The sequence below is a fragment of the Rattus norvegicus genome, chromosome 5 (assembly GCF_021556685.1).
Source record: "Rattus norvegicus strain SHRSP/BbbUtx chromosome 5, alternate assembly SHRSP_T2T, whole genome shotgun sequence".
Taxonomy (NCBI): domain Eukaryota; kingdom Metazoa; phylum Chordata; class Mammalia; order Rodentia; family Muridae; genus Rattus; species Rattus norvegicus.
This window is the reverse complement of record NC_141538.1, coordinates 77754903-77767457: the sequence shown is the minus strand read 5'-3', so window position 1 is coordinate 77767457 and position 12555 is coordinate 77754903. Positions and strand designations below refer to the sequence as shown.

General features: G+C 46.4%; 1 protein-coding gene across 22 annotated transcripts in view; it reads right to left on the bottom strand.

Annotated features, from left to right (window-relative positions):
* The window catches only part of Palm2akap2 (PALM2 and AKAP2 fusion), a 461068-nt gene that overhangs the window by 72114 nt on the left and 376399 nt on the right, over positions 1–12555 (bottom strand). For 3 of the 22 annotated variants that reach the window (XM_087547949.1, XM_087547951.1, XM_087547957.1), the window contains exon 1: positions 1717–2034. In XM_087547949.1, the coding sequence (XP_087404075.1) occupies positions 1717–1752 (36 nt within the window). In that variant the 5' untranslated portion in view covers positions 1753–2034. 22 annotated transcript variants of the gene reach the window in all.

Here is a 12555-nt window from a genome sequence, read left to right as displayed (position 1 = left end):
ACAGCACCCATGTAAGAAGCCTGTAATTCCAGCATAGAAGACAAGACAGGTGCCTCTCGGGAGCGTCCAGCTACCCAGCCAAGTCAGCAAGCTTCTGTCTGGCTCACTGAGAGAATGTGCTTCAAAATCACGAGTCCAGAAGCTATAGAAGATACCCAGCATCCTTCTCTGCACGTGCAGGCACAGGTGTGTACCGTCCCCACACATGCACCCTACACAGCGCACACACACACACAGGATAAAGAAGACACTCATGTGGGAGGATGCAGGACTGTTATATCTTAGTTTTTCTGTATGTAAGTGAAAATGAATAAATCCTAAACAAGGGGTTTGGTTTTTAGTTTTAAACAACCCATTTCCCATGTACGCAAGCCTCCCCACACGCACACCTTCCTTAACCTCAAGAGATCACCAGGGATTAGAGAAACAGGAAGCCAGCACACCCAGCTTCCTAAAGAGACATAAGCAAATTCCAAAGTGTTGTGGAAATTTAGTCCCGATTCTGTTTTTAATTGTCTTCCAGCCTGAGCTGGAAGATGCCCATGTGAGTCGATGAGACTCCCTTCACCTTACAAGACTTCCTCTCCGCAAGCAGGTTATAGTCCTCTGGACTCTCTGACCTGAGAGACACCCAAATGCAAAAAAAAACCAACCAAACAAACAAAAAAACCACGACCCCAAACCTCCACAGGGCACAGCAGCTGGCCAGAAGAGGTCTGCAATGGGATGCCAAGAATTTGTTTCAAACAATAAAAAAGGAGGTTCTCCTTGCCTTTGCTCAGGCTTCCCTCACAGCCAGCACATTCAGGATCGTGGTACACAATCGGAGCAGACTTTACAGCACAACATGCACATGGGGAGCCTGGCTTCCTAGCAATGCCCCCGAGATTGTTACAAGTTGGTTTAAAATCATTATACACTCAATCATCTGCTTAAAAACCCCAGAGAACTGCCTCCCTGAAATCAAAGTGCTGTGTAAGTAAAGGTAGGGAAGGGCCTGGGTAATAAGCAGGGAGAAAGAAGACATTGGCAGTCACTGGGCTTCTCACTTTGGTTCTCTTAAAGAAACAGTGCCCAAGGAGCACAACACCGGCTAAGATCAGGAAGTGTCAGGGATGTGCTTTTTCTTTCTAGGTGACAGTGCTTTGAGCTCATATGCAATGTCCTTAAAGAAGAGAGGGATATTAGGTGTAGCATACCACATCTGGAATCCCGAGACTGGAGGGAGGATCCAGTTCAAGGCTACCCTCGGACACCTGTCGAGGTGGACACAACAGGATCAGAAGTCCAAGGTCGTCCTCGGCAACAGAGTGAGTTTAAGGTCAGCCTGGGTTACATGAGACAAGGTCTCACAAGAGATAGGTAGGTAGGTAGGTAGGTAGGTAGGTAGGTAGATAGATAGATAGACAGACAGACCAACAGAGAATAAATAGAATACAAGAGAAATGTGGGTCAGAATATGGCTCAGTGGGTAGATGGGCTTGCTGCCAAGCCTGGTGATCTGAGTTGGCACCCTGGAGCCTACATGGTAGAAATAAAGACTCAGCTCCCTCTAACCTCCACATTCGTGTCCTGGCATTTGAGGGCGCTCCAGCGCACACACACAAAATAAATAAGCAAATGTAATTAGAAGTAGAAATAAGCCTCCTTGTTCGAGGCGTGCCAGATATGCAGCCTCAAAGACAACTCCTCCACGAAGGTGACCCCGTGACCTACCGTGAAGAGGGAGAACAGCATCCAGGTAGCAATCATGACCTGCCGCCCCCTCTGTGACACCTAACCTTGAGAACCAGCTGCTCAGAACGCTTCACCCGGGTTTCTCTCTCTTTTTCTGATCTCACATCAGATGTGAGGACACAGCCGGCAGCCAGGTCACAGAGCTCAGGTGAAGCAGGACCGGCTCTGTACCTCGCACCTGCGCGCTTGTATTGGACGGACACTGCCCCAAGAAACACAAAGTGCAATGTGAACCCGCCCAGCTTCTCCGATTCAGAGGTACAGCTTGGAACCATGTTGGAGCCTTCAAGGGCGAATGAAACAGGAGTCGACTGTATTTATTTTTACACACCTCTCATGATCACCTTACACTTATCAGCCTGATTATGATTTAACTAATGAATTTAAATGGTTTTAAAGTCCCAGCTAAGCAGGGCTCCTCTTGTTGTGCCCATTAAGTCACCCGGCTCTGGCTCTGACTTGCTTTAAAATGTAAATGGCAGAAAGTGACCTTTAAGGCTTCTTGTAAAGCTGCGGGCTCTCCACAAGAAGGAAAGGACACTGGACACTGTGTTTACAGTAAAGAGAAGTGACCATTCGCTCCAACAAAGGCCTCTTTACAAAGACTTGGGGGGGGGGGCCTGGTCCCAGGAGGTGAGGCCCAGGTACAGAAGACAACTGGAGGCAATCAATAGCAATTGAAGGACAGATGCTCCTGTCACAGATCCTAGGCTCCCAGATGGTTCTAGAGTCTATTCTGCTGTGAACTGCTTTTAAGAGATTTTTATTTTACATCGCCTGTTTTCTTTTTTTCCCTCTGTCTGTCTGTCTTTCTTTCTTTCTTTTAAACAGAATTGATGCTTAAACATACAGTAGCATGGCTTCAATTTTTTTTTTGTTTGTTTGGGTTTTTTGATTGTCTTGTTTTTGTTTTTGGAGACGAGATCTCACTGTACAGCTCAGGTTAGCCTTATACAATCCTCCTGCCTCAGCAATCTACAGAGTGCAGGGATTGCAGACATGCACCACCATGTCCTTAGATTGGAAACGAATGGCCATACATTGCAATCTTGGCCCTCAGCCCATAGCGTTGCTGGGATGAGGACCTCAGGAAGGCTGCTCCTACGATATAAGAAACTACTGGGCACATGCATTTGAAAGGGATATTAAGATCCTGACCCCATCTATCTTGTTTTGTTTTCTGCCACTGTGAGATAAACAGGTCTCGTTTGCCGCATATTCCCACCATGATGTCACCACTGTCCCAAGTTAACAGGGCAGGGCCAGGGCTAGCAGGCCTCAGTCCAAAGCTTCTGAAACTGTGATCCCAAAGAAACCTTTCCTTCTTTTAATGTGACAGGGATTCGGGTACTTTGTTACAGTAGCGGAGAGCTGACTAAAATTCAACTTGAGGTGGTTATATCCACGCCATCTGCTTGAAGTAGCTTTCTTCTTTCAGTTGGTTTTACTAACGTGCATTGCATCATCTTTAAAAATAGAAGAAGAAAATAGAAAGAAGAAAAGAAAAAGAAGAGAAGACAGGGTTCCGGGTTTGCATACATAGCCCAACTGTTCCTTCACCCACCCAGGGCCAGGGCCTCGAACATGCTAGGAAGGCCACAAGTGAGCTCAGTGCCTGGGTGAAATGACCTCTGCACATGGCAACAGAAAGCACGAACAGTCCTATCTCCTCTACTCTTCTGAAGGAAATAGCATGTGAAGACACTACATCTCTTCTGAATTGCATGATCTATGATATTCCAGTAGCCAGAAATTGGAATTATAGAAATTGATCCCGCCATAGTCCTCCAACTCTTGTGGGAAGTCACTACTTCCTGGGAGGGGCAGACTCAGCCATATCAGGCTGAAGCATTCGTTCTGAGACTCTTAACAGGTGGCTTGTGCAGTCCCTATGAGAGCCCCAAAGGGGACTCTTCACCCAGCTGGGAGAGGTCAATGAAGGCTTCCTGCAGGGAGGCTGACCAAACTGTACAATAAGGGAAGGACAGAGGTTCCTATGCTGGAAAGAATTACTGGAGTGGAGGGGGTGAGGGAAATGGGTGGAGTGTGACAAGTTTCTAAGAGACATAGAAGAGTAATAGGAAGACACTGAGGCCAAGAAGATGCATATACCGACAACTGTTGGTGCTTTGGCTGTACCTGAGTGTTATCTGGAACAAAAGAGGTCAGAGTAATGGGTGGTGTGTGTGGTGCATGTGGGGGGGGGTGGGGGGGTGGATGGGTGTGTGTGTATAAAAGAATACACTAGAATATACTAGAATCCTAGCTCCCACAGTCCTTGAATGCCAAGGATTTGGGGTTTTGTTCTCAGGGACTAACACCTGAGACAAATAAGTACACGATGTAGGTAGGACAGGGGTGGAAAATGCTGCCCGTGTCCAGACGCCAGTGTCAACAAGGTTCAGACTGATGCGCCTGCCAAAGGCTGCACGAAGTCTGCAGGCTGATCCAGTCGTATCATTTAAACCAACCCTGTACACTACTGACTGTATGCAGGCACCAGAGCAAGGAATGCTGTGTTAGAAAGTTAAACGGTCATGGAGTCATTCTCTATAGCTTTCCAAGGGGCCGTTTATGTGCATCTGGTCAAACACACCTTGGATGCTCAGTGCTTGTTCTGTGTTAGACGTCCTCACAGACAACTCTTCTATAATGACGAGTAGTACAAGATTTAAGGGTTAAACTGCCCCCAACATGTACCACACGCCCTCTTTCCAGGCTTACACACCTCTTGCTTATTTTCTCTTACGGCATTTAATACTTTCTAAATTATTATTATTATTATTATTATTAGTAGTAGTAGTAGTAGTAGTAGTAGTAGTAGTAGTAACAGGGTCTCCCTATATATAGCTCTGATGTCCTGAACTCACTATATAGAACAGACTGGCTTCAAAATCACAGAGATCCACCTGCCTCTGTCTCCCAAGTTCTGGGAGTAAAGGTATGTGCCACCTCACTTGGCTTATTTTTAATATTTCTCTCTCTCTCTCTCTCTCTCTCTCTCTCTCTCTCTCTCTCTCTCTCTCTGTGTGTGTGGGGGGGGGTATGTGGGGACGATGTGTGGGTGTGGCACGAGTGCAGGTACCTGCAGAAATCATACAAGGGGCATCAGACCCCTGGAGCTGCAGTTATAGGCACTGGTAAGCTACCTGACATAGGTGCTGGGAATCGAACCCAGGTTCTCTGGAACAGTGCCGCATGCTCTTAAGCGCTGAGCCATGTCTCTCGCCTCTTGCTCCTTTCTAAATATGATGTTTGGAATATTACTTCTTTAAAAACTCAATTTAGACACTATCCACTGCACTGGCTTTCCTCTTTGCCCTCTCAGCTATATTTGCTTAAGAGCTTTTGATTCATTAATGCTATATGCAGCGATGGTCACAAGTGCGCACATTTTGTTCTGCTAGCCTAAGCAGTGCAGTATACAGCAGTACAGTTTTTAATGTCATATTTCCTGGTGGTGTTTTTCTTTCAACACTCATAGTCCTCAATTGCTGAGTTTTCTGAGTATTTTTTAACCGTTTCAAAACTCCAGATCTGTGCAACTTTTCAGAAGTTTTTTTTTTTTCAAGACAAGGCTTCTCTGTGTAGCCTTGGCTATTCTGGAACTCAGAAGCTATTCAGGCTAGCTTCAAACTGAAAGGTCCACCTGCCTCTGGCCCCTGAGTGCTGGGATTAAAGGTGTACGACACGAGACGTTTTGGATTGTTATTAGTACACCAGAAAATGTGTCTTGTCTGCTTTACCCCAGAGATCCTTGTCACATCCCCGTAGCGTCTCTTGAGAAGAACCCCTGATTTTCTGCACATCTGCCTACTGCTTTCTTCACTCACACGTCCATCTTGCTGGAGCACATTCTCCAGGTCCTCCCTCTACACGTCTCACATTCACTTTTTTAATTTTAATGACTGCCTTTGGTAAAGCTATAAAGGTGCAGACCTAGTGTTTGGTAAATCTGTGGATTTATCGAAAGCATCCAATCCCTCAAGCCCAGCCCTCCTACAATTCTTCCTGGCGCCAATCTCTTTCAGGTTGTTTTTGGTGACGATTTTATACTTTTTTTGCAATTACTCGGTTGTTGGCATTAATTATTGACTTTATTGAGGAATCAGTAATTTTTTCCTACGTATGCCTTCACTACAAGAGAGCAACCTTCCAAACATAACGGCATGGGAACTTACAAAGAGCAGACCACAGTACCTCCAGCTGAGCCACACGTAAACTTTGACACCTTTTCTTTCCTGATGGTCCTTCTGTTTTCTCTAGAGTGAGTAACAGTGTTTCCTCAGCCTCTGTTTTGCTCTCCAGTGTTGAGAGATCACACCCAGGACTCTCCCCCACACAATTCCAAGTGTTCCAACACTGAGCTGTAGGTAACCCCAGCCTTTGAGTAGTATTTTATATAAGCTCTCACTATTCTAGCTTCTACTGCTGTGGTAAGTGCCCTAACAGATACTGACATAACAGAGGAAAGAGTTTCCTTGGCTTACAATCCAGGTAATTGTTCATCCTTGCAGGGAAATGGAGGCAGGAGCTCAAGCAGCCAGTCACAGCACATCCACAGTGAGGAACAGAGAGACAGGGATGGAGCCTTGCTCATCTGACCGACTCTGCTAGCTTTCTCTTGAGTTAGACAGTGCAGGGCTCTGGCTATAAATTGGTGCCACCCACATTCAGGGTCTTCCTACCTCAATTAAGAGCCAAGACACTCCCATAGATGGTCCCACAGGCCTACCTAGTCTAGATGATTCCTCATTAAAGTTTCTTTCCCATAGCTAGGTGTGGTGGTACACACATTTACTCCCAGGGCTCAGGAGGCAGAGGCAGGCAGATTTCTGAGTTCAAGGCCGCGGTGATCCACAAAGCAAGTTCCATGACAGGACAACCAAAGCTATTATACACAAAACCCCTTTAGGGGAGGGGTAGGGCTGGGGATGGTGGGATGACCTTCCCAGCCAGGCAGAGGTAGAATGTGAATTCGAGGCCAGCCTGATCTGCAGAGCAAGTTCCAGAAGACCCTTCACAGATGGATCTAGGTTGTATCACATAGACAGTTACAGTCAACCAGCACACTCACTTAACCTCCAAATTTCTTCTCCACCGGCTGAACGAAACCACCTCACAAACCCGTGACACTCTTAGGAAGCACAGCTGTTGTTCTGGGGTTCCCCACCATCAGCGTCTAGACATTTCCGGTCTCTTCAATGACTGTGTCTGCTACTTCCTGAATAACTTGCTATTTCCTTCCTAGTTTGCTTCCTCTCCAGCTACAGTTGTTTCCTGAATACTTTCCTGATTCTGCCTTCACCTTCATCAAGAGTCTGACCGCATAGAAAACTGTGGCTTTAAAATAAAAAGACAGAAGGCAGACAGAGGGGTAAAAAAAAAAAAAAAAAAAGACAAACACAAGAACCTCCCTATTCCTAAGCTGTCAACTGGGAAGGTGGGGAGCCAAACACTGTCTGGCAAACAGCACAGACTACTTAGGAGTGTTTTGGTTTTCTCTCCATTCTGACTGGATCTCCTCGTATCCCTTCAACCTTTTACCTCGAATTTCGTGACATCCTCTCCCTTCCTGTTCTGCCTGTAGTTATAAATTTAGGCAAAAAGGGGGCAGGGGGCAGGGAAGACATTCTATAGTTCACTGTAAAGATCAGTGCATCAGTGAGTGTGGCAATCGCAAAGGAAAAGAGCGTCTGGGTGAGAGATTCTAGGGACTAAATTGGATGAGAGCTGAGCGACAGGAAACAGGAGCCTCCCCACCTCTCGGGCTGGGTTACCACAGTCAAATGAGGCCTTGTCTCTGCACAGGAAGGGCGAGCACTCAGAAAGGGGGTGTGCTGGCGCTATGACAACCAGACCATAGCCCTGGGTGTTCTGAGGAAGGGTCACGTTCATAGAGTACTGGCTCGAGTAGTTATCAGAACTCTGGGCCCTGTGGAGGACAGTAGAGGCTGTGTGCTCTATTTTAAGAATGACATCCACTTAGGAAAACCTACTCTAAAAAGAGAAATACATGATTAGAGAGGCAGCAGGCAAGCCACAGTGTTGGGCCCGCCCTCTCCTTTCCAAAAGTTCTTTCAACAATGTGACTTCCAAAATGTAAATACTCTGGTGAGAAGTGTGAATTTAGAAGAGTTCCTTCGTAAGAAAACTCTCTTGGGTTTTATGGCTTTTCAGAGTGGGAAACCTTGAATTAATTTGATTGAGTATCCCACTCACCCATGCTCATTTTCTAGAAGGTTCTGGAAAATGAAAGCATTGAAACACTTTCTCCTATTTATTAAAAAGTTCCATAGGGGGGCTGGAGAGTGGCTCACAACCATCTGTAGCGGGATCTGATGCCCTCTTCTGGTGTGTCTGAAGAGAGCGACAGTGTACGCATACACATAAAATAAATAAATAAATAAATAAATAAATAAATAAATAAATAAATCTTTAAGAAGAAAAAGGAAGTTCAGTAAGCCCATGGTCAGGAGGCAGAGGCAGGTGGATCGCTGAGTTCAATGCCAGCATGGTCTACAGAGTGAGTTCCAGGACAGTCAGTGCTACACAGAGAAACCCTGTCTCCAAGAAAAGCACAATACTGTTTCCATAACTCCCTCAGGACTCAGCAGGTGGTAGCAGCAAGCTGCTACTCATTGCTTCCTCTGAGGAGTTTAGCTTCAGCTTATGGAACAATTAACAACAGGGAGAACTTTTGCAAAGGAAGAATCAGAAGCTGCCCAGAATGACAACTGTGGTGGTAACTGTCCATTGCCAACTTGACTGGACTCAGAATCACTGGGCAAACAAACGGCCAGGAATATCTGTGTGGAAGCTTTCAGACAGAGTTAACAGAGGAGGGAAAACCCACTATAAATGCCAGCAGCACCATTGCATGGGCTGGGGTCCTGAACTGAATACAAAGGGAGAAACGGCTGATCAGCAGCATTCAGCTCTGCTGCATGATCTAGGAGAGGAAAGTGCAGCGTTGGACACCATGCCTCCCATTGTAGTACCTGACCCTGTCACTCCCCTGCAGTCATCCTCGCCATCACTCTCCTGTTGGTTTCATTATCTACAACCGTTAGATATAGCATATCAGCATCTTCTACAGAATCAGTCACATGAAGACGGAAGATAAAAATTGATGAATGGGTGCCCGGAAGATAAAAATTGATGGGTGGATGCCCCCCCATCTTTATTTCCCACGCCCTTAGTAGGACGGAATACGCCGATGTCCTAAAAGCAACCTCCTCTGCCTGTTGGCTTCACCCACGTTAGTCTCCTTAAGAGGTGTGGCCTTCAAATAGTGAATGGCTAGAGTGATATCTGACATAGGGGTTCCCAGAACTGGCTCATTCAAAGGCCAGCGTGGCTGCTGGATGGATGGTCACGAAACTGAATGTGACAAGCTGAGAACAGAGTCAGCTGTGTTCTGGGAACCCCCACTCCTCCCGACACACACCCCCAGCAACAGGAACAGAAGCAAATGTACACTAACACTCTCAGAAAATAACCGCAGTTGCTGGGGATAGCCCAAGGGTAGAGAGCCTCCTTAACACGTTCGAAGGCCTGGGTTTGGGGTTTGATCCTCAGCACTATATAAACAGTGTGGCGACACATGTTTCTATATTCCAGCACCCCCGAGCTAGAGGCAGGAGGGTAAGAAAGTCAAAGAGTTTGAGGCCAGCCTGGGCTAGAAGAAAAACGCAGAAGTTGGGATTACCTAACAGCTTACGTTTTATTTCTTTTAGGTTCTCAAAGGGCGTGGGGCGTGCGTGGGTGTGTGCGTACATGAGTGGGTGCGTGCGTGGGTGCGTACGTGGGTGCGTACGTGAGTGCGTGCGTGCGTGCATGCATGTTGCCGGGTTTCATGTCTATCTACTAGGCAAGCATTCCATTACTGGGCTACCTCCTCAGCCCCTAACGCTCTAGCCTTAAGATTAAATCTCATGCTGCCCATATGTCAGAAAGTGACATTTGCTCCCTTCCGGCTGAATCGTTGAGTATGTTACCATGCCTTCCAAAGCACTATATTAGGTAGGATCTGCAAGTGGGAAGTATCTTTTGGCAGGCTACTGTGGAATAATTACTGAGGGCGATGGAGTACTGAAAACAGGTGAGGTCATACTGTTCAGGCAATATCTCAAAAGAACTACGCATGTTTCCTAAACTCCGTGGTCATGTGCACTCGCTGTTGCTGGGCACTGCTGCAAACAAGATACGGCTAAATGTATTTTAACCGCCGGGTTTGGAGGCCCACACTGTCCAGAGGAATGTTCTTGAAGGAAACACTGGGCACACACCCGCGTATTGATTCTTGTCTCCACTGTACAGGGCAGTAGCTGACCTTTGCGAGAATAAATATACCTTTGGCCATTCTTTTTAATGATCCAAGGTAACACTGGCGCAGAGATGAAAGTGAGAAGCATTTGAGATGTCTTCCTGATTAAAAGAAAAGCTGCTCACCTCTGCAGAGGGAGTTTAATTGAAAATTAGCCCCTCCCCCCAGTCCCCGTGCATGAGAACGAAATAAAATTACAAAAGGGAAGCTGAGAATACCTAAAAATAATTTCTCATCTATACTTGAAAATACAAACTTTTCCCCAAGCCATTCTCAATGTTATTGCAAAATAACATTGAAGAAAAAAAATTAATTTAAATTCCTGGCTGGGTTTAGTGGTTTATGCCTTTAATCCGGGCAACTCCCAACCTCCCAGAATTTAAATTCCTAAAGAACTGACTAGCACAGGATGAAATGCCTGTAATTCCAACACTTGGGAGGCTGAGTCAGGAGGATTATCGTCAGTTCCAGACCAGCCTGAGGTGTGTAATTTACTTGGTCAAGTGTTTCCTAGCATGTGCGAGTCCCTGGGGACAATTCCTAGCACTTGATTTCCAAGGCGTGCTTCTGAATGTCTGTCACTCCAGCTTTCTGTTCCAGAGCTGAAAGCCTGAGGAAGGGAAGTTTAAGGTCATCAGTCACAGCAGCCTGGGTTACAAGAGATTCTATCTAAAAACACACAGGGGCTCTGGGTACGGTGGCGCACGCCTTTAATCCCAGCATTTGGGAGGCAGACACAGTTGCATTTCTGTGAGGCTAGCCTGGTCTACCCAGCAAGTTCCAGGACAGCGAAGGCAACATAGAGAGACCCAGTCTCCCAAACTAAAAATAAATAAACAAATCAACAGGAACTAGAAAGACAGCTCAGCAGAAAGTGCTTACAGCTCTTACAAATGACATGGGTTCAGTCCCCAGTACCCACATCAGGTGGTTCCCAACCATCTGTAACTTCTCAGTTCCAGGGACCCAACACCCTTTGGCCTCTGTGGGTACCTGCATGCACACATGATATACATAAATGTGTATAGGTATATAACATGCATATAAATAAATTAATAAATCTTTTAAAAATAAATTCACTAATCATTTTTTTAAATAGAAGCATACTTCAGGATGATTCTTCACAGGAAAAAGAGGCATTTAGAAGCTCTCGTGTATTCAGTCCACAGTAACCAAGGCCACGTAACAGGCTTAAACTGCTCTCTGCGCAGTGAGGACCGGGGTTCATAACTACAGCCTAGCCTTTGGGTCCAGCCAAGTCGCTGCCTCAGTTCTACTGAGATAGAGTTAAAAAATGCTCATTTATTCATTGTCTGAGGGCAAGGCTGTGTTCAACAGCGAAGCTAAGCCATCTCCAGAGACCACATCCTGGCCTCCAGCAGAAGAAGCACCCGAAGCCTGTTCGAATCCAGTCTTTTTTTTTTTTTTCCGGAGCTGGGGACCGAACCCAGGACCTTGAGCTTGCTAGGCAAGCGCTCTACCACTGAGCTAAATCCCCAACCCCCAGTCTTAACTGGAGGAAAAGGGCAGGGCTGGCTCAACACTTGCCCAAGAAGCTTTGGACTTCCGGTACGAGGAGCTATGAAACAGGAAGCCAGTATCACAAACGGAAGAGCCTCACCCAAGCATCAGAAACTCAAGGTATAGTGTACATCTTGGCAGGCTGTTTGTTCACTGCCTCCCTAGAGATTCCTACCTGTCAAGGGGAAGGACTGACCGCCTTCCTCAGTAGAAAGGAAAAGCACGTGGCTACAGAAAGAACACAGCCTCCCGGGGACAGAGGACAGCCTAGACCACTGTTACTGAGCACACCGTCTCCAAGTGCCAAGATGGGTCCTTTCTGTGGGTCCCTTCATCCTGTCTGCACACCTACTGAGGAAGAGAGATGTCATAGTGATCCCCCTTTTCACAGATAAAAGAAGGGAGGCTCAGAGAGGTTAAGGGCTTTACCCTCCACCACACAGCAGCGATAGCTTAAGCTGGGTTGCAAACTTAAAGACTGTCAGACTCCAAACTCCCACCGTTAACTAACAAGAGTCCCGAGTCTTGGTGGCTACCAACTCTGACCATTTCTTTGAAAAAAAAAAATGAGGGGAATTATCTTGAGACAAGTGTCTGTGCCTGAGCGTGGTACTAAGGTGGTAGTCTGTGGGACTCTAGCCTCATGCGTGTGCTACAAGTTATGAATGGCCCCGAAAGTACACAATGAAACTGTACGCTGGGAGGTGAAAGAGAGCCCTTAAGCGGCAACACAGACATTGTATCTCGAGACACTAGGATCAATTTCACATAAATAAATAATCCATGAAGTGTAGTTTGAAGCAGGGCATGGTGGCACAAACTTCTAAGTTAAGAGGCAGGAGGATTGCTGTGAGTTTGAAGCTAGTTTGGGATATATAACAAAATTTTTTCTCAATAAAGTAAATCGTTGGGGCTGGAGAGATGGATCAGTGGCTAAGAGCACTTACTGCATGCCAGCTCTGAGGGAC